Genomic DNA, 23,040 nt, shown 5'->3' on the forward strand with positions numbered 1-23,040 from the left:
CTGGAGTCAGTCCCCAGGAGGGCCCAAGTATCGTCACTGGTCAGGAGACCACCGCCAGAGTCAGTGCCCAGGAGGGTCCAAGTATCGTCACTGGTCAGGAGACCACTGCCACCGGCAGAGTAAGGCCCCAGGAGGGCCCAAGTATCGTCACTGGTCAGGAGACCACCGCCGGAGTCAGTGCCCAGGAGGGCACAAGTATCATCACTGGTCAGGAGACCACCGCCACCGCCGGAGTCATAGCCCAGGAGGGCCCAAGTATCGTCACTGGTCAGGAGACCACCGCCAGAGTCAGTGCCCAGGAGGGCCCAAGTATCGTCACTGGTCAGGAGACCACCGCCACCGCCGGAGTTAGTGCCCAGGAGGGCCCAAGTATCGTCACTGGTCAGGAGACCACCCCCGGAGTCAGTGCCCAGGAGGGCCCGACTGCCACAGCCCCGCTGGTCAATGAGGGAACGTCATGCCACACACCAATGCCCAGTCCAGAGACCACCATGGCAAAGCACCGCTGAACAGTCTAGAGACCGCCATGGCAAAGCACCGCTGAACAGTCCAGAACCGCCATGGCAAAGCACAGCTGAACAGTCCAGAGACCGCCATGGCAAAGCACCGCTGAACAGTCCAGAGACCGCCAGGGCAAAGCACCACTGAACAGGGCATACACCGGGGAAGAATGAAAAGGCCGCCACATCACGCATCGTTATCCCATGTGCAGCTGGGACAGTGACGGGACAGGAACTGTCACGGGGACTCTAATCCAGTCTGGGCACCAGTCCCCCTACAGAACCAGTGGAGGCTGTTATCTACTTGAGAGACTGTGGCTTTGCACTCCCCAGGATGGTCCATTGGCAACCCACCCACTGTAGAGACTTGGGAGACTGTGGCTTTGCACTCCCCAGGATGGTCCAGTGAGCAACCGACCCACTGTAGAGACTTGAGAGAATATTGCTTTGCACTCCCCAGGATGGTCCAGTGGGCAACCCACCCACTGTAGAGACTTGAGAGACTGTGGCTTTGCACTCCCCAGGATACATTAATGGGCATGGAGCCCCGTCGTGGATCTGGCTTTGCACTCATCCGGCTGAGGTGCCCCCCCTTTCCTTCCCCCTGAGGTGCCTGTAGTATATCTATCTGTTGTCCTGGCAGTGTTCTCTCCGTTTGTGGGCAGGTATCTTTTGTGGGCCTCGCCCATGCATTTTTGGACTAGTGGTGCACGGACATTGATATGTGCATATCTGCACTACTTCTCGTAATGTATATACTTTTGACTGATTTAATGATATATCTGTAAAGTGTTGAGACATGTATTTTGATACATTACAATGTTTGAACTGATTTCGTTTTGTCTTTGCATTCTTCCGGGGGGGTTGTGGGTTGTTACTGAGATTTTTGTGAATGCATTGGTGTGTGTGTTGTACTATGCGAGGGTGGGGGTGTTGCGTGTGTGTCCCCCTAACTTTTGCCTCCCCTATGTCGTAGGTGCAGTACTCACAGTTGTCTTCGCCGGCGTTGGTCTTCATAGATGAGTAGGAATACAAGGGCCAGTAGGATTTGTAATTCCGGCTCCATGGAGTCCTCCTTCCTCGTGGGATGTGTTCAGGTGAGCGTTTTCCCATTGCAGAAACTGTTTCCGCCATGTTTTTATTCACGGTGAATCTGCCCCGGAAAAGGTGCGGATTGGCGGGTTGTGATACTATGGGCGGTACATTGTCTTCCGCCTGTCTGTTGGCGGTGACCGCCGCGCTGCTTGTCTGTACCGCCGTGGCGGGCGGTGTGTTAAAGTGGCTGTCTTTGTTGGCGGTTTCCGCCAGGGTCATAATTCCCTTTTTTTGTCCGCCGGTCTGTTTGCGGTATTACCGCACCTTTAACACCGTCGGCCAGGGTTGTAATGAGCCCCTAAGTCCTGTAACCTTCGTCAAAGCAAAACTGGCAACTGGGGGTTATAGGCAAAGCCAGCTTTAGAGGGGGGCAACCGGTGTGGCCACACTGGGAGCTGACCTGGGGGGCACCGGCATCGGGGGCTGTGTTTTTAAATAACTTACAATAAAAAATATTTTAGCTTTCGCGTCAAGAATTTTCAGTTCTATTAAGGACACGGAGGTGAGGATTATGCTTCTCACTCTTTACTGCACAGAAAACAGCAGCCAATGAAACACATTAAACACAAAAAAATACTTCTCCCAAGATAGCCAGTAGTCCATATCACTGTCCAATCATATGTCATCATCATATATGTATGCCCCATGCAACAAAGCCCTTCCTCTTTCTTTGCGATGGACTGAAAACATAACCTGACTCTTAAACTCATCGAACCGAATCTTCTCAAAATGTCTTCCCAGCGTCGTCAACCCACAGGGCTCCAACATGCCAGGTGAAACTTAATCCTCCAAACTCCAGACTTCATGCGCCTTTATTATCCTCCCCTAGGATAAGCAAAACGTTCCAGTAATATACATTCCAAACAATGGATCAACGGGTGGGTATTAAAAGACATTTCATTCCAAAAAATAAATGATATTAACTCAGATTAATACAACATAATCCAGTCTATTATAAGGGGGGGTTAATCCTTGCTTCTGTATCCTTAATATAATTGAAAATTCTGTGTAACATTTTTCTATTCTATGTCAAGACAGGAGGCTTCGGATTATGCTAGTTCACAGCTGATCCACCGCTACCGATGCTACATCAACAATAGGTTTATGATAAAACACTTTGAATGTAGAATCTGAAGACCAGTCTGCAGCTGCCATAATGTCCTCCAAACGAGAACATGCACCAAAGGCTTTGGAAGCCATAGCACCCTGAATTGAGTGCACTCCAAACATAGAAGTATCTATAACAGCCTCATCTGGCAACCATCTAAACCACCTGGCCAGAGTGACTGACGAAAATAAGTAATTGGCATTGGATATCACGACAAACCTCAAAAGTAGATTCTTCTTAAGCAAATTTACCAACACATAACTTTTGATGCTGAGATAATGCAGGATCCGAAATACATTTAGAAGCTGTCTTTGTTCTCTTGGAAATCGTAAGACACTCCTGAAGGAGTAAATATTGTATCTGCTAAGTCGAGTGCCTTCACATCCGAAACACGGCAGCAAGATATTAAACAAAGATGCACTGTAAGCTTCACTGACAATTGTTTGCATGAAAGATCTTTGTTGCAAGTTCTTGCTCTCTAGAAATGCAATCTCCATCCACATCCCACAGAACCGAATATTTCGGTTGTGGAGGTTTGACCATCCTGATGCAAGGCAACAATTTGCATACCAAAGGATACTCTCTAACAGGTTTACTCCCTACATGGGGATGGCCTGCAAATATTGCAGACCTAAAATTATTAAAGGTCCTATAAGCCAAACCCTGGGCGGCTAAATCAGAAAGGAATTTAACAATTATATTAATGTCTGTTGCCACTGGATTAATACGTTGCTCACTACACCAACCAGTCCATCTTTTCCAAGATAACTCATATCGCTTGTGAGTGGAAGAGGCCATGGATTGAGACAAGAAAAACAACATGTTGTCCGAAACTCCTGGCACTTGCCAATGCCCCCTGAAATTCTCCACGCCATGCAAGACAACTGTCCTGTTAGTGTCAGGGGATGAGATAATCCCGCTAGATCCAGCAATAGAGATGGATGAGAGGAGATGCGAATTGGACGAGCACATGGCAGTGACATCACCACAGGGAACTGTGGCTGAGCCTTCCAAAGAGGCGTTACCAAAACAATCTCCACTGATTGGCTCCTCACCTAAGAGTACTCTCTGAATCATGGAGAACGGGGGAAAGGCATACAAGAGTCCCATCTCCCTTGACTGGAGGAACGCATTCAACCCTGCTGTTATGGATCTGGTCTCCAACTGAAAAACCGGGGCAGCTGAGCATTTAGGCATGGTGCATACAGGTCGAGGGAACATGGGCCCCACAACCGATTTAGGTTGAAAAACGTAGTGAATCCAGTTTCCAGTAGCTGCCATCCCTCAGGAAACGAGAGTTCCAGTCTGCCACCAGGTTAGTCCGTCCCAGAATGCACTCCGCCATTACAGAACTCTGATGTTTAGAGACAAAATTCCCAGAACTTCTTGACTATCGCTACTGAAAGCTGTGATCTGGTACCCCCTAGGCGATTTAAATAATGCACCGCCAAAATGTTGTCCATGCGAAGCATGATACAACAACTCGCTTTGCGAGGGGAGAGGGACCGAATCGCAAACACCCCCACCAGAAGCTCTAGACAATTGACATGGAGCGTCTTCTCCTGAGAGGACCACCGTCCTCCCATTTCCATTGAGCTGCTGCGAGCTCCCCAGCCCCATAGAATGGCATCTGACTCTATCACTACCTCCAGAATGAATTAAAATATTGCCCTGCCAGGCATCCATATGATCAAACCACCAGGTTATCTCTGCTCTGGCGTCGTCGGACAATAGAATCTGCTCCGGATACAATAGACCCTTGCGAAGTGCAAGATCTTTAATAGCTGAAGAGCCCAATAATGACGGGGCCTCAGAAAGATCCCCTGAATGGAAGAGGCCAGGAGACCCACCAGGTGAGCCAGACTCTTCAATAATACAGTTGGAGAGACAAGGGCTCTCCTCAACTCCTTTTTGATAGAGTTCAGCTTCGAAAGGGGCAACAACATTTGGGTCCTGATAGAGTCTACCTGGAAGCCTAAAAATTCAATGTTCTGATACGGTGTCAAGATTGACTTGTCTGAGTTGATGAGGAAACCTAGATCCTGAAGAAGTTACATCACCCATGACAAATGCGTCAGCACTGTCTCCTCTGATCGGGCCATGAACAGAAATTCATCCAGGTAGATGATAACGCGAACGCCTCTTTCCCTGAAGAACTGTACCACCGGACTCAAGAGCTTGGTGAAGCGTCAAGTAGCAGACAATAGACCGAAGGGAAGGATGATACATTCATACCACTGGCTTCTGCAGAAGAATTGAAGATACCTTTGATGCGGCACATAAAACCGGAACTGTTAGGTAAGCGTTCTTGAGATCTAGCAGCACAAGATAATCTTTCTTCTGTAAAAGGTCCCTTTGAAGATGGATAACTTCCATCTTGAAGTGTTGACAAACAATCCAAGAATTGAAATCTCATAGATTGAGTACCAGGCAAGAGCCTCCACCTTTCTTTTGTACCAAGAAGATTGAACTGACAAACCCTGAAGGATGAGGACTTGTTCTGATTATGGCATGGTTGCGAAGCAGCGCAGAGAGTTCTACGTCTATAAAATTGCTCTCTTCTTGGGGAAAAAAGTATAGCTCGAGGAGGCTTGGTTTGTTGAGGAAAGGCGTAAAATTGCAGCCTGAGCCCCTGAACAGTTTGCAAGTTTCACAAATCTTGAGGAACACTATCCCAAGCGTGGACTTACCACCTCAGTCTTACCCCCAGAATTACTTCTGAAAACAGGATGATTCTTCCCTGCTGTAGTGCCATCCGATGCATTGAAACCACCTTGGTTATTGCCTCGGAAGCTTCGGCTACGACCCCTTCTAGATCTGGAGGGGTAGAATTCAGATGCGGCATAGGTGCCACCTTGTCCTTTTTGGGAATAGCCTCCTGATGCCTGTTTATATCCATGGTTTGGCACACTGAAGCACCCGGCCTTGACAAAAAGGCCCCCACTAAACATCTTCTTCATTGATGTTTGGACCTTGTCTTAGGCAGAAAAGGTGGCCACATATTTTCCCAGGTCTTTAAAAAATTTATTCTCGAACAACATGCTGTTTACCATGGTGCCAGCTCTGCCAACTTCGGGTTAATTCTCATGAGAAAAGATCGTCTATGCTCTGTAGACATCAAACAGTTGGCATCGCCCAACAGGCATATGGCTCGCTGAGCCCACTACTAGATAATTTCAGGGTCTAAGGGCAAACTAGATCCCTTAGCCTGCACTGCAAGTTCCAGGATTTTTGTGATGTGACCAGAAATGTCAAGCAACTTGTCCTGACAGCCCTTCCATGCCTGGTCCGGACCTTTCTTGGGATCCTTTGTGATTTTGTAAAACTGATCAATAAGTTCAGATCCAACTCAGGCGTTTCCGCCACCTTGCCCAATAGTGAGTGGCGTGGTCATTTGGAGCGCAAGATACTGCTGACATTCTGATCAAATCCTTTACAGAGTCTGTCCGGCACATAGTGTGCTACCTCGCCACAAGGTACCCACTCAGTAGATCGAGGGTGGATAATGGTTTCTGCGTCAAAGAATAAAGTACTCTGAGACTGGGTATCATCCTCAAGGGTCTGGGATTTGCAGTCGCGCTTGCCTGATGGCTGAGGATCATCTCACACTTGATCTGAAACAGAGGAGTGGGAAGAGGCAGACTGGGAGGTATCCAATGTGACTGTGGAGAGCCCTGGGTCTGAGTCCGAGGCTCTCAACGAAGTGAAGGAACCATATTCATGTTCCTTTATCACCAACGCAGCCAGCTAGCTTCCGAGTCACTTTGGTGCACCTGTGTTCAAGGGAGCAGGTCCAGTCTTCCTCCCTCAGACAGCAGAGCAGGGCAACAGAGCAGTCATTCCAAATCTTCCACAGGTCCAGGAGTGATCTGATTTGGGGTCTGAGAGTTCCACCTTTTATCCCCAGTGCCAGTCTGTGAGTGGGGGATGCCACCTTTTTCTTTTCTAGGTCAATTGTGATCCAGTTCCGGGAGGACCTGGCATTGAAGTTTGGGCTGGACTGTACCAATGAGGAACAAGTTCAAGGCTGATTTGCATATGGCTGGGTCCAAACTGAGATGGCATTGTAGGTGAAAAACAATGGATTGGGATGTGGCCCGAGCGATTGCCAGTGGCTGAGATTAACTTAAGCATTCTCTACATCACTTTTTGTTTTAGCATTCTAAAAGTGGCATTTTCACTATTGTGATTTTAAAAATAAACTTCACTATTAAAGAGGATTTTAAAAGACAATACATTTGATTATAAAGAACATATGTCTACCTACTCCCAATCTAAAGTTAGCATTTATTATAGGTAATAAGGTATCCAGTGTTGGGAGAGACAGGCCTTAGTGAAGAATGACTTCAGGAGTTTGTCACTGTCAAGACATGTAAAACCTGAGTTCACATGTCCTGTTTTTAAATAGAATGCATCCTGCCCTGTGAGCTTTTAGGGCTTACCTTAGGGGTGATTTATAAGTACTAAAAAGGAAGCCTTTGGCCCTGTGAAAGGTTTATTTTGCTAGGTCAAATTGGCAGTTTTAAACTGCAGAGAGGTTGTAGCGGCAGGCCTGAGACAGGTTTGACAGTACTACTTTAGTGGGTGGCACAATGAGTGCTATTGCCAATAGCATCATATCATTTACAGGACCTGAATACTGCTTGTACCATTTTACTGGGGACTTACAAGTAAATTAAATGTGTCAATTAGGTGTTGTCTAATTTTGCCATGTTTGAAGGAGAGCAAAAAGAACAGGTGATGGACGGAATGCTGAACAATGCAAACATTCACCCCCAGTCACAAAGATCTGGGTTTAATCCATAGTTTTTTTGACCACCACACCAACCAAGTTTGGACCCAGCCATATGCAAATCTGTCTTGACCCTGTTCCCATCAGTCCAGCCCAAACTGCCAAGCCAGGTCCTCCCAGGACTAGAAACAAGCATCCTGGAACCGGTTTTAGAGTATCACCCTTCATCAGCCATGGTAGCATGAACCCAGTGGTGCAGCGAGCACAAAACCCACATCTGGGCATACCCGTACCACTTAGGGCAACTAAACAGGTGATGGATGGAGCGCTGAACAATGCAAACATTCACTCCCAGTCACAAAGATATGGGTTTAATCCATTGTTTTTTTGCCCACTCCCAGTCACAAAGATATGAGTTTAATCCATTTGTTTTGCCCACCATGCCACCCTAGTTTGGACCAAGCCATATGCAAATGAGTCTTGACTTTTTTGTTGTTATCTACTTACTTGTTAGTGTCAAGTGAGTGTTTCCCACCATACATACAATCCAAGTCTATTTCTGAGTCTGTTGCAGCTTGTGTAAAAGTCATACTGCTTGCTTCTGCTGTTGAGGTAATTTGGTTGGGTTTTAAACTATTTAGAATTAGTCAGTCCACATCACTGTTTGTGGTAATGGGTCTCGTGATTGCAGTGATGAAACAATCTAATATGGTCTTTCACTTCATCTTCTTTTCATACCCATACACGTTAGGTATGAATTGTCTTTCAAGGCTGGATTAACCATTAAGCAAAATAGGCACTTGCTTAGGGCATCAAGGGAAGGGGACTACCACAGAACATTGCCATTGCCCGATTCACCATGGACCATATGGTGCAAAACTGGACATGTTGCATCTGAACCAGGTTCTACAAAAAAGGGCTCCCACAATAAATGAAAAAAAATCATATTTATACATATATATATACACACACACACACACACACATATATATCAATAAATAAATAAATATATATATATATATATAAATAAATAAATATATATATATATAATAAAAATAATAATAAAATAGTAATAATAGAGGTTAATGATATACATTAATCTTGGGAATTAGAATAATTAGGAGAAAACTTTTCAAATATAAAGCGGAAGTATAAAAAAATGAGCATAATTTTCCATCTTACTGTAAAAAAAATTCATTTAAAAAAATACCATTTTGTTTTATGGTTTATTATTGTTTATATTTTGTATTAGATATATATGGGGCACCAAAATCTTTTAAGTGCTTAGGGCCTCTAAAGGTCTTAATCCGGCCCTGTTTAAACCAGTTCTTTTTGGTTGTCACTACCAGCAGAACTCCCATTTTAATTGATGTTATTAGCCTCATGTCCAAAGTACGTTACCTATGTGTTTTTTTTTTGGGATCACTTTAGCATTTTCCAGACTTTCAGGATTATCTCTTTCAGTATTTTTCATTTTTCAAATTTTTGTTTCATGTTAAAGAAATGATTGGCAGGTGATCTCAAAAGATCACATGATGTTACAAGGTAGTGAAGAGTGCAGGTGTGAATAAAAGTTGTGAAAGATGAGACCTCGGGAGGATGCCACCCAACAAACTACAACTTGGATTGGGCAGTGGTTATTTCTGCCCTGTAGAAAGTAGTTGTAGCATCCTTCCCAGCCAGGGTATCCACCAACGACTACGCCACACACAGAGTTTAATATTACACATCTTTATTCTTCTGTATGTAACTGCGAGCTCAACATTCTAAACTAAGCTTTCATTGCATTTTGCTCTAACAACTACATCACCCTTCTATGGAGTCAGTTTGGAGACAAAAAGGTTCTGTCATAAAACTCTCAAGACACTTCGGGGGTCATTCTGACCCCGGCGGTCTAAAACCGCCGGGGCCAGGGTCGGCGGGAGCACCGCCGTCAGGCCGGCGGTGCCCCGCAGGGCATTCTGACCGCGGCGGTTCGGCCGCGGTCAGAAGAGGCAAACCGGCGGTCTCCCGCCGGTTTACCGCTGCCCTTAGAATCCCCCATGGCGGCGCAGCTTGCTGCGCCGCCATGGGGGATTCTGACACCCCCTACCGCCATCCTGTTCCTGGCGGTTCGCCCGCCAGGAACAGGATGGCGGTAGGGGGTGCCGCGGGGCCCCTGGGGGCCCCTGCCGTGCCCATGCCAATGGCATGGGCACGGCAGGGGCCCCAGTAAGAGGGCCCCACAAAGTATTTCAGTGTCTGCCTAGCAGACACTGAAATACGCGACGGGTGCAACTGCACCCGTCGCACCTTCCCACTCCGCCGGCTCAATTCTGAGCCGGCATCCTAGTGGGAAGGTTGATTTGCCCTGGGCTGGCGGGCGGCCTTTTGGCGGCCGCCCGCCAGCCCAGGGCAAATCTCAGAATCACCGCCGCGGTCTTTCGACCGCGGTGCGGTGTTCTGACGGCGGAACCTTGGCGGACGGCCTCCGCCGTCCGCCAAGGTTAGAATCAGCCCCTTCATCTTTGTTAAATATATATATATATATATATATATATATATATATATATATATATATAAATAAATATAAATATAAATGTATAAGTATGTACAATTACATCTCTTCAATCAACCTTCTTGGAGCTTTGATCAGTGGTCAATCAACAAAGGGGAAACAGAGTGTCCGAGGGTCTGGAAGAACTTTTATGGGGGGGAAATAAGGAAGGAGAATCCCCCAAAAAGGGTGAATCAGGGATACACACTCCCTTTCTTAACTTATTATCACAATAGAGTATCCCTAAGCCCTACAGTAAATGATGATACCATTAGTATCACCAGCTTCTCTATGGTCGTCCCGATATAGAAAAGATTCATTTTCTTTTTTAGTGACCCTTACACACTCTAGTAGTGGCATGCTTCATCATCGGGTCCACCCAGCCCCGAAAAAGCCAGGGTGGGCTCTACCGACTTGCAGGAGCTTTTATTAAGATCCTCCCAGGGGTATAGAGATAAAACTACCTTACGGTTTACAAATGTGTCCCTTTATTCAGAGTGACAATAGGTATGATTAAAAACAAATCACAAAAAGGGTTAATCTAGGTTATAGTCCTATGTCCCTTCCTAGTATGTCAACATGTTTCAGCTTTTGGAAAGGCCGTTAAGGTCCTGTGCTTTTATTAGGACATATATCTCTAGTGTGGCCCGGTTAGTTGACACAGCTTATTCAGTGATTTTGTTGAACATGCATAATATACTAAAAATGCATTCAGGTTTTCTACCTTCAATCGCCTGTAGGTAGTATGAAACACGGATGTGGTTGTGTCTCGGGTAAATACTCAGCTTCTCTGGGGAAGTAGGGGAGTGTGCCCCTATAGTCACACAGTCATCAAGAGGACAACGTGGTGTATTTCACATAAGTGGTCCTTTTGCCCGAGACCTGTGCGACTTATTTACTTCCCTCAATTTGCCTCAACTGATGTCGCCGCTTGGCCTTGAGGGTAAGGCACTGGCACTTATCCTTTTGTAAATGAAGTACTGTCACCACTCAACCCCGAATGAGGGTTGCAAGCGGCACAAGGACCACCTTCGCTCAGGGTCCTCAACACTCAGCTGCCTGATCTGCTCTGCAAGCACTAGGCACTTCAGAGATTAAAGGTCACCAGACACCCCAACCCTGGTTGGTACAATGGCCGGGCTAACGGTCACCAGGAGTGACAGCTGAGCTGAGCCGGGTCAAGGTGAGAAAAGATGGAGTCAGATTGATTAATGCCGAGGAGCATGAGTTCTTCCAGCCCTTCCTGCGTTCCTGCAAGCATAAAGCAAGATTTGATAAGTTGGAGGGAGAGCAGGTGGTCACTATTACTGCATCTGGGAATTGCTCACGCCGTCCGCCAAGGTACCGCCGCCAAATGACCGCACCGCGGTCAAAAGACCGCGGCGGCCATTCAGACATTTCCTCTGGGCCGGCGGGCGCTCTCCAAAAGAGCGCCCGCCGGCCCAGAGGAAATGCCCCTGCAACGAGGACGCCGGCTCAGAATTGAGCCGGCGTAGTTGCAGGGGTGCAACGGGTGCAGTTTGCACCCGTCGCGTATTTCAGTGTCTGCATTGCAGACACTGAAATACACAGTGGGGCCCTCTTACGGGGGCCCCGCGGCACCCCCTACCGCCATCCTGTTCCTGGCGGGAGACCCGCCAGGAACAGGATGGCGGTAGGGGGTGTCAGAATCCCCATGGCTGCGGAGCGCGCTCCGCAGCCATGGAGGATTCACCTGAGCAGCGGAAAGTCGGCGGGAGACCGCCGACTTTCCGCTTCTGACCGCGGCTGAACTGCCGCGGTCAGAATGCTCGTGGGAGCACCGCCAGCCTGTTGGCGGTGCTCCCGTGGTCGGTGGCCCTGGCGGCCACCGGCCGCCAGGGTCAGAATGACCCCCTTAGAGTTGATGGCCTATGTTATATTATCAGCACATAATAAAAATGTATTTCAATAACACGTGTATGAATTTTGTTGGTGAAATCCTAATAACATATTTACTCATACCAGTTATTCACTTTAAGCATCTCTTTCTGCCCTAACAGAGCCGGCTTGTACTCCTGTGTGTGCCATCGATGAGATCTGCCAAGATGCCACTTCCACCTGTCAGTGCAACTCCACCCAGTATCAAAACTCAAGTAAGTGTTTGTTTGTGGGTTCATGCTTGTGTCAGTGTGTGCAAAGAAATGAGGCAGGAAGGTTTTTGCACCCAAATTAATTTGCTTGTAGTGGACAATACCTTGTCAGGAGAGCATGACTGTGTTTGAAGCAGTACAGAGTAGAGCACATCTGACTGCACAGCCATTCAACATTGAAGTCTGTGCAACCCCTAGAAAGATATTACTATCAGTGGTGTTGGAAACTATTTTTAGACTGGGTATGCTGCCATTACTGTTATGTCATTGAACTCATATGGTTTGAATAAAAATGTCACACAAGGAATAAGTATAGTGAAAGAGCCATATCCATTTACACCCATTAGGCAGGGCAGGAGAGTGGGAAGGGTGTGGTATGTAGCCAGGGGTCAGTTTTGGAACACACTTTTACAAATATATTACTAAAGCATTGTGTAGTAGCACCCTATCATATACAGACATCACATTTCCTATGGAAATGGCCCATAACATTTGCACTAAAATACAGTTTAAAAAACCCAAAACTATATAGCTCACAAATAATATGTGAAAATTAGGCACAGCAGATATTTATCATTTGCTCTTTGCCAAGTAATCAATCAGTCAATTAATCAGTATTTGTAGAGCAGTGCACTGTCATCCCTGGGGGTATTTGGGTGCTGGGGTGCAACGTCTCTGTTGAAAAGTCAGATCTTGAGTTTCTCTCTATAGTCTATGATGGTGGATGCTGTTCGAAGGTGGAGGGGTAGGTTGTTCCAGGTCATGGCAACAATGTAGGAGAAGGAACTACTGCCACTGAGACTGCAACTGATGCGGGGGGAGTGTGCAAGGGCTAGTGAGGAGGATCCCAGGTCTCTACTGGGTTGGTGGAAGTTCAGTCAAGGTTAACGTAGGTCAATCCTTGGTCTTGGTCTCGTTGTGCATTGTAGGGTTGAGTAAGGATCTTGAACTGGCATCTCTTCTGAATGGGGAACCAGTGGAGGTTTCTGAGGTGGATGGGTGATGTGGGTCCATTTTGGGAAGTCCAGGATGCGTCTGGCTGCAGTATTCTGTAAGGTCTGGAGTCTTTTGAGTAGATGGGTGGAGATGCCAGAGTAGAGTGCATTGCCGAAGTTGAAGTGGCTGGTGATGAGGGTCTGCTTGACGGCCTTTCTAGTCTTGACTGGGATCCATGTGAACATTTTGCAGAGCGTGCGGAGGGTGTGGTACCAGGAGGCAAAGACTCAGTTGATTTGTCGCTTCTCTGTGAGTTTGCCCTCTAGTATGATGCCAAGGTTGTGTGCATGGTCTGTTGACGCAGGTATGGGTCCGAGTTTGGTTGCCCACCAACTGTGGTCTCATATGGATGTGTTTCCCTGAAGATCAGTACTTCTGTCTTGTTTGAGTTGAGTTTGAGGCAATTGGCTTTCAACCAATTGGCAACATTGGTCATGGCGTCACGAAAGTTAGTTTTGGTGCTGGTGGGGTTTGGTGAGTAAGAGGATGAGCTGTGTGTAGTCTGCATAAGATTTGATGTTGAGGCTGTGGGATCTGACAATGTCCAAAAGGGGGGTCCTATAGGTGGTGAATAACATAGGGCTATGGGGAGATCCTTGGGGCAACCTACATATGATGTTCTTGGGTTCAGAGGCAAAAGGAGGCAGCCAAATGCTCTGTGTGTGTCCTGTAAGGAAGACTAACCACTTGAGGGCGTTCTTCTGTATGCCAATGTCGTATAGTCTGTTGATGGGGGTGTGGTGGGATACGGTGTTGAATGCCACTGATGGGTCGAGGAGGATCAGGTTTGCAGTCTCCCCATGGACAAGGAGGGTTCTGATGTCGTCTGCGGCTGCGATCAGTGCAGTCTCTGTGCTGTGGTTGGCTCGGAATCCTGATTGGGCGATGTCAAGTAGGCTATTTTGTTCCAGGTGTCTGATGAGCTGTTGGTTGATGGACTTCTCGAGAACTTTAGCAGGCCAAGAGAGAAGGCAAATCAGTCGATAATGTTTGAGTTTGCAGGGGTTGAACAGGGTGTCTTTAGAAGGGGTCTGATGACTTCCTTTTTCCAACTGCCCGAGAGGGCTGCTGTGGTGATGGAGGTGAAAAATGGTGGGTGCATTGGTCGGTGTGTGCTCCGGTTTGGATGAATGACATGATGGCCTTGGGTGATTTTGTTGTGAGGTGGGTGTATGTAGTGATCGTTCGGCTTGTGTGCTGTGGTTGACTAAGGCTCTTAAGGTTGAGAACTGTGGTATGGAGGTCAAAGTTATAGATGGTGGCAATCTTGGTGTGGAAGTAGTCTGAGAGGGTGTTGCAGAGTTCTTGGGAGGGGAGGACTGTGTTCTCTGTTGCTGTTGGGTTTGAGTATTCATTGACTTTTTTGAATAGTTCTTTTGTGTCCTTGGCTGTTGTGCCGATGCAGGCTGTAATGGCTGCTCTCTTGGCTTCTTTGATGCTCCGGAGTTAATTGTTGAGGGCTGCTTTGTGAGCGTTTCCATCAGAGGGGTTCCTGGTGGAAGAAAGTAAAGTGTTTTGATGTGCTTGGGTCCGATTAAAATCTTTTTTTCTCATCACACTTAGAATTACAAAAGAAACATGCTTGATCCCAAATGCTGATCACCATTGAAATCTTATTAGTTAATTTACATGTATTTACATTTTGTTGTATTGGGAAGAAACTGACATCCTACAGCTTTTTCCTTCACACTCTGTGTATGCCTACAAGATTGTCAGATAGTTAACATTACCAAACCTTCAACCTTTGTAGTTAGATTAAAAAATGTAAACACTCCTATGTTAAAATAATACTGAGCAATTCATCAGAAGACACAGTCTGACATATGAACTCTGTCTTTAAGAGCGTAGCAAATGTGACAAGATAACAACAACATTTATATGTTTCCTTTGTTGCACATTCTCCTACTGAACTCCAGCATGGTTATGTTGGGGGTGTTGCAGGACCCCCTACCCTCACCCTTACCTCCAACACTTATGATCAAGTGATAAAACATTTTCAGCCTGGTTCGGTCAGTTTGATTGGCACAAATGGTCTGTGCAAACCATAAAATGGTAGTGAGGTGAGGTCTGGAATGTGCCATCTTTTTGAAAATTTAGGCTATCATTAGTAGGTGCAACAAACTGCTTTTGCTCCATGGGAAAGAATGTAACCTACAGGGCACAGTTCCATCTGCAAATCGCAAGTTTCATCCTCAATTCACGAAGAACCATGCAGTTTGAGTGTGTGCATCTTCCTTTGGCAACTACTTCCAAACTAAAGAAGACAAAGAATTAAACTCTGTTATACCACCTGCTGGAAAACAAGAAAACACCAATGTCTCTACATTGATGTTATGTGCATGACAGCTGTAGAATATTACTTTTAGAACATGTGAAATTTTTGCATAAACAGTGCCTCTTTTGTACATGGTGCATAAGTATGAATTTTTGCACACTGAATAAATCTGGTGTTGAGATTGTTTCATCCAACAATGCCTCACTATTGATATACTGCATTATGTGGTTCCGCAGCATGGTCTCATGGCTTCCCTTTGCAAATTAATGTGCTTTCAATCATAACTCAAGATGGCTGCTGAAGTTGGCCACAGAGGATCCATCTGCCATGTAAACTGACAACAGGGAGACACTGGCTGTTCTCACATGCACAGACAGACACACAGGGATTCTATTCTTGAATTATTTTGCAGCTCTTCGCCCTTATCCCACAAGTTTAAGTAGGGTAACCTTTTTCCTGGCAAGTGAATGAGCCAGAGGCACACAGGTCTGCTGCTGTAGTACAGAAAGAGAAGGATGTGCCCACCATCAAGGATCACCACACCAGACATGCATACCTGCATGACAGTCTTCAGTTCTTGCTTGTCATTTAGGTCTCCTCTGTGGCTCACTGTAATAGGGTCCCAGGTTACAGGGTAATTTGTTTATTAATTCTTAACATTTATATTGTGGAACTGGACCTCAAAGTATGAAAGTACCTTCCATTTAAATATTTCAAACGAACAACATGAAATTACATAAAGATGGCGGGGAATTAGCCTGTAATGCTAACATATGGCAGGTAATAGACTTTGCAATATACATAACGTAGCTCAGTTTATGTAATAATGGTATTGGAGTGAGCCACATAACGTAGCATTTAGCACATAAAACTAACATTCAAAGTTAGTATAAGGATGTCTGAAGAGCTGCACCTTAAGTTGCTTTTGGAAGAAGAGGAATGTGTTCAGGGTTCTTAGATCAGGAGATAGAGAATTCCATGATGCTAATGTTGCATCAGAGAAGTATGTTTTTGTCTGTTGCAATTTGAGAGTTACTAGAAGAAACGTTTTGTGACTTCCTAGACCCTCCGGCCCACCTGCGAAGGGGATAAGCCCCCTAGGATAGGCTGGGCTAATTTGGTGAATGGCCTTGTGTAGTAGGCAGCAGATATAGAAATGGGTAACCAACATAGATCAGTCTTGAAAGTGTCCTTCTGTGATGTTTTGCTGTGGTACCTCTGCTCTCAGACAGGCCCCTTGTTAGTCCAGCTGGCATTGTATCATGTCCTCCAATGAAACAGCTTCCAACGTGTTGCCTGCCTTGTGGACATGGACATGGTGAAATTCCAGTGTCCAAAAAATACACCCATAAAGCCAAATCACATCTATATTCGAAGTAAAGGGTGCTTTGATATATGGGCTCAAAGGGGCATGAATATGCATCCAGTATTTGGGGAGGTCGTTAGACAGGTCAGGCAATCAATCACATCAGATCAGGTTACAACTAATCAGATCAGGTGCACGTTTTAAATAATGGGTGCTCAATTAGTCTGGGTGATGGTTGGCTTGTTACTTTCTCCCAGGTTGACCTACATGAAACAGGTGGGGACTAGATGAAGGGGCTGACTTTAAATCTCAAGCCAAATCATATGAAAAGCAACTCAATATGGAATTCTTTCTTTCCCCCAGAAGAGAACATTTATTGACATCCCATTGAAATTTTGAGAGATAGCTGACTGTGGTGCAGTTTAGAAGCTAAGATCAATGTATGTCCTATAGCCAAATCAGACAAGGAATAAGGACATATAGAATCTGTGGAGATTAAGGGGGTCATTATGAACATGGCGGAAACAACCGCCATGTTCATGCTGGCGGTCAAAACACTGACCGCCAGTGACCCCGGAACCCCGCTGGCCAGATAATGAACCTTTCTGAGAGCCGGCTTGTTTCCGCCCGCCGGCTAACAGAAAGGCTCGGCCGGGACATTGATGGCGGCTCCACATGGAGCCGCCGTCCATGCCTCTGTGCGGCAGGTGAGATGGCACCCGTCGCGCAGATCACTGCCCGAAAATCAGGCAGTGACCTGCGCGTCGGTGCTCTGCACCGGGGCCCCTGCACTGCCCATGCAAACTGCATGGGCAGTGCAGGGGCACCCCCTCCGCCACCCTTTTCCTGGTGGGAATCCCGCCAGGAAAAGGCTGGCGGAAAATGAAACATAATCCGCAGGGTAGCGCAGCTACCCTGGCGGATGTGTTTCAACCCGCCGCCAGGCTGCCTGACGGTGGCAGCCTGGCGGTGGGTGACAGCTGCCGCTGGCGGCCATCACCATGTACATTATATGGTGGTTTGGCCCGCCATGCCGGCATGGCGGGCCGAACCGTCATGTTCAAAATGAGGGCCTAAGTTTGGGCCAACATGCAGGGACAAAGCCATTGTTTCAGAAACATAGCTGTTTATCAAAGAGCAGATTCATTCTGCACGTGTTATCAGCTTGACCTTGTGGTAGAGGAAAAGGGAGTCCAAATTTAAAGGATCTGTAAAGATTTTACAAGGGGAAGAAGACCTTAACACTTGGGGGTGGGGGCTACAGCAAAAATGTCTATGCCACCAAAGCATAGGAATTGCACCTCATAAGACATAGATGGTCAAAGGAGTGAATACCCATGAGAAGGGTGGTGTTGTTTGGAGTTCTCCAGCAGCAGGCTAGTGATAGAGTGTAAATAATGTCACTGTTCACAAATTGGACAGAATTTAGATGTGAACAAGAATCTTGTTTATTTAGCAGCAGCACTGCAAAGAGTCTGGTACACTTCAGACCAGCAATATATATGTGTTCAAAGCACCATTGGTTACAATTGAAATAGATGAGCCAGGACACAAAAATATCCCATTGTGTGTGAACAGCTTCGAAAGGATGTGGCTATAAATGTGCCTGACAGATTTATGACTCACTTTTAGAATTCTTGTTTTGCCCTCATAACTTTCAAATATAAATTAGAAAAGGCCTAACCAGATACTTTCCAGGGCAAAAACACATAACTTAGCAGAATTTACTGCAGACTTCAGCAGTCCTCTTAAGAACAAGCGTTTAACCTTGAGGTATTATAAGACAGGAAAGAATTACACTATTCAGCTGTTCCTGAGTATCAGGAGAATTTAGAGGTTAGCGGTATGTGAACAGATAAGCATTTCTCAGAAATAGCACAACACGTAGACAGATCAATTAGTGAACAAGAATAAGTAAAACTTGTCTGGCACAGAATTAATAAAAACCCCATGAAATGTAGACATTACGCTTTCTCACTAGAGAAGTACTGGTGATGGTATTCCAATGGTCACTAATACTGTGAAAAGAGCAGACAAAAAAACTGTGGTGAGAAGTTTCAGATTTTTTTTAAAAAAATTACAGATCATTCATTTGCCACTGTAGAGTTTCACTATTAAAACAATGTCACCTTTGCTAGCTGACTTCTGAGAGGTTGTTGTTCATGTGGTCATGTGGTCAGGAGCACTGTCAGTAATGTTAATAAAAGCTTGGTTGATGTTCTAGAGGGAACCTTGTTGGTGGAGAATGAGTCACTGAATCTATCAGTGTTATCCAGAGAAAATCTGCAGCGGGCTCTAGGAGAAGCCCTGTTACATAGTTAGAGGACATTCTGTTGTTGGGGTAGGAGAGTCATGAGTTCTGCCATTGGTGGTAGAAGATTACTCGGAACCTCTGTTGGGTGACAAACAGAGCAAGTTTGGGAGCTCTCCTGCTGTTGTGTGAGCTCTTAATTGGACTTGGAAGTTGCACTGTTATGGAGCTTGGCAGTGTTCTGGCAGTTTCAGTGATGTGTCTTATTGGAGGATGTCGGTAAGGTCTGTTGGGACAGCTAGGGCACTAGTATGAAGAGGAGTCTTGGCTGGAAACAGGAGAAACATTTGAGGGAGTAGATTTGGTGGATTTGGAGAGCTCTATCTATTTTAATTATAAGTCACAAAACTTGGGGAGGAAGTTACAGGCATACCTCTGGCACTAAGGCATAACATATAATAAAAATCAGGTAAGAAAACAATTTTGCTTCTCTTTATAGTGCATCTAAATAGAAGAGGATAGTTCAGTAGTCTTACCTACCCAAACAAAATCGCAAGTATTACTGTGAAACCCACATTAAATTTTGGAAAAGGGATGGCGCAGTTAGTTTCCACAACTACAATCTGCATTCCAGGCAATCAAACACCCTCCTGAAGTCAATGTAGACACAATATAGGGGATTGGACCAGCATTCCACAGAAGCCCACACAGCCTTTCAATCAAATGGGAAAATACCCTTTGCCTCAACCTAACACAATAATTGGGAAGAGAGCATCTCTCCAAAGCATCCTGGCCCACAGTCCTTACCCAAGAAGAGCAAATAGATGTAAATTACTTGGACTTCTCAACAGACCTTTTTGTAGATTGGAACCTATTTTGCGAAATTGGTCATTTGATGAGCTTCATTAGGGCCTCTATTGACCGCAAAAATATTGTGTGTCAAAAATATCACTTTCAAAATATCAGCAACTAAAATGTAGACCTTACATACATATAATATAACTCCTTCACTGCCAGGCCTTTTCCCCTCAGGTGGCAAGCCTTTTTTTGGCTATATGGGGCAATTTGCGCTTAGGCCCTCATAACTTTTTGTCCACATAAGCTACCCAGGACAAATTTGCATTCTTTTTTTCCAACATCCTAGGGATTCTAGAGGTACCCAGATTTTGTGGGTTCCCCTGAATGAGACCAATAAATGAGCCAAAATACAATGAAAATTTTGTTTTTTTTTTATGGGAAAAAGGGCTGCAGAACAAGGCTTGTAGTTCTTTTCCTAAAAAATCACCTAAAATCACCAGCTTCCCAGCTTTCAGGAACAGGCAGACTTGAATCAGAAACCCCATTTTCCAACACAATGTTGGCATTTTACAGGGACATACTCACTTTTAAAAATTTTTGTGATTTCAGCCTTCTTCCAGTTAATGACAGAAATGGGTGTGAAACCAATGCTGGATCCCAGAAAGCTAAACATTTCTGAAGGGTAGACAACATTTTGAAATTAGCAAGGGGTAATTTGTGTAGATCCTACAATGTTTTCCTACAGAAAATAACAGCTGAAATAAAAAATAGTGAAATTGAGGTGAAAAAAACAGCAATTTTTCTCAACGTTTTACTCTGTAACTTTTTCCTGCAATGTCAGATTTTTTAAAGCAATATACCGTTACATCTGCTGGACTCTTCTGGGTGTGGGGATATACAGGGCTTGTAGCTTCATCAAGAACCCTAGGTACCAAGAGTCAATAAATGAGCTGCACCTTGCAATGGGTTTTCATTCTATACCGGGTGTACAGCAATTCATTTGCTGAAATATAAAGAGTGAAAAATAGGTATCAAGGAAATCTTTGTACTTCATAAATTGGCACAAGATAAGGTGTTGAGAAGCAGTGGTTATTTGCACATCTCTGAATTCCGGGGTGCCCATACTAGCATGTGAATATAGGGCATTTCTCAAATAGACTTCTCTTTTACATAATGTCTTACATTTGGAAGGAAAAAATGTAGAGAAAGACAAGGGGCAATAACACTTGTTTTGCTATTCTGTGTTTCCCCAATTTTCCCGGTATAAATGGTACCTCACTTGCGTTGGTAGGCCTAATGCCCGTGACAGGAAACACAACCTAGACACATCACAATTTTACATTTAAATCTGACCTGTTTTTTGTAAAGTGCCCAGCTGTGGATTTTGGCCTCTAGCTCGGCCGGCACCTAAGGAAACCTGTCAAACCTGCACATATTTGAAAACTATACACCTAGGGGAATCCAAGATGGGGTGACTTGTGGGGCTCTCACCAGGTTCTGTTACCCAGAATCCTTTGCAAACCTCAACATTTGGCCCAAAAAACACTTTTTCTTCATATTTCGGTGACAGAAAGTCCTGGCATCTGAGAGGAGCCACAAATTTCCTTCCACCCAGCGTTCCCCCAAGTCTCCCGATAAAAATGGTACCTCACTTGTGTGGGTAGGCCTAGCGCCCGCGTCAGGAAACGCCCCAAAACACTATCTGGACACATCAAAATTATCAAATACAAAACTACCTGTTTTTGCAGGTGGGGGAACCTGCGTTTTTGGTCCTGGGCTCAGCAGCCATCTAGGGAAACCTACCAAACCCAGACATTTCTGAAAACTAGACAGTCGAGGGAGTCCAGGGAGGTGTGACTTGCGTGGATCCCCCGATGTTTTCTTATCCAGAATCATCAGCAAACCTCACATTTAGCTAAAACAAAATCACATTTTCACACATTTCTCTGTGGGATCACCACACTGGAACAAATTTCCCACCACCCAACGTTCCCCTCAGTCTCCCAGTAAAAATGATACCTCACTTGTGTAGGTGGGCCAAGTGCATGTGACAGGGAAGACCCAAAAGCATGTTGAAATTGAGGGAGAACCAAAGGTGGTCCAAAAGTGCAGTTTGAAAAAAAAAATATTTTTAGGCTAACAAGTGCAGCAGAATTGTATCGGAATAGATGAGACAATGCTGGGTGGTAGGAATTTTGTGAATTCCTGCAGATTCCGGAAGGTTCCATCACAAAAATATGGGGAAAATGTGTGATTTCCAAAAAAGTTGGAGGTTTGAAGGGCATTGTGGGTAAGAAAATGGTGCGCGTGCATGTGAAGCACACCACCCTGGAATCACCCAGATCTTTAGTTTTCAGATGTGTCTTGTGGATTTTTCTACATGGCAGCGTCCCAAAGTCCACAAAGTGCAGCCCTCGACATTCCAAGTGGGACGATTGTGAGAGTTAGCCAAGCTCTCATGGCCCAAATGTAAAACCAGATCCCAAAATAATCAAATGTCCTCTTGCTTGTCATGGGATAAGATGTTTTAGTGTGCAGGGGGAGAGTTAGAAGACTGTTACCCCCTTCAGTTGGGGTGGTGGCATAACCAGGCCCATAGTGGTTGGTAGCCATCACCTCACTATTTTATATATTTTTTTAATTCCCTGACATCTAGTATGCTTTCTGCCGCCCCGGGGCGTGGATCCGGGGTAATTGCCCCATCTGCCCACCGGTGGGCAGAACAACTTTGGCCCCATTTATTTGGGGTGGGGGAATGGCCAAACTCCCACCCTCTTATTTTGTGAAAAAAATCTTCCCTGGTCTCTGGTGGGCTTTCTGCGCCCCTTGGGGACAGATGGCCTTCCAAAATTAGGCCGATCTGCCCCCAGGGGGGCAGACATGGCCAACAGTAATGTGCCCCCGATGGGGAGTGACCCTTGCCCAAGGGGCTGCCCCCCAAACAAAACATACACACACACCAATCCCTGGTGCCTAGTGGTTTCTGCCCCCCTTGGGGGCAGATCGACCTAATAAAAATAGGCCGATCTGCCAAATGACCTAAAATAAATTTGCCTCTCAGTGGAACGACCCTTGCCTAAGGGGTCGCCCCCCTTGCATGAAATTGACGTAAAAAAATAAAAATCCCTGGTGTCTAGTGGTTTCTGCCCCCCTTGGGGACAGATTGGCCTAACAAAAATAGGCCGATCTGCCCCCAAAGGGGGCAGAAATGGCCTAAAGACGATTTAACCCCCGGGGCGCGACCCTTGCCTAAGGGGTCGCTCCCCATATATAAAAAAAAGGTAAACATAAATAAATCCCTGGTGTCTAGGGGTTTCTGCCCCCGGGGACAG

The 23,040-nt window shown here is 45.7% G+C and overlaps 1 protein-coding gene across 1 annotated transcript in view; it reads left to right on the forward strand.

Moving 5' to 3' along the window:
- The window catches only part of LOC138284761 (uromodulin-like), a 199,427-nt gene that overhangs the window by 27,759 nt on the left and 148,628 nt on the right, over window positions 1-23,040 (forward strand). The window contains exon 2 of the mRNA XM_069223899.1: window positions 11,993-12,085. Coding sequence (XP_069080000.1) covers window positions 11,993-12,085 — 93 coding nt within the window. The remainder of the gene's footprint in view (window positions 1-11,992; window positions 12,086-23,040) is intronic.

The sequence above is a fragment of the Pleurodeles waltl genome, chromosome 3_1, assembly GCF_031143425.1.
Source record: "Pleurodeles waltl isolate 20211129_DDA chromosome 3_1, aPleWal1.hap1.20221129, whole genome shotgun sequence".
In the NCBI taxonomy this organism is placed as follows: domain Eukaryota; kingdom Metazoa; phylum Chordata; class Amphibia; order Caudata; family Salamandridae; genus Pleurodeles; species Pleurodeles waltl.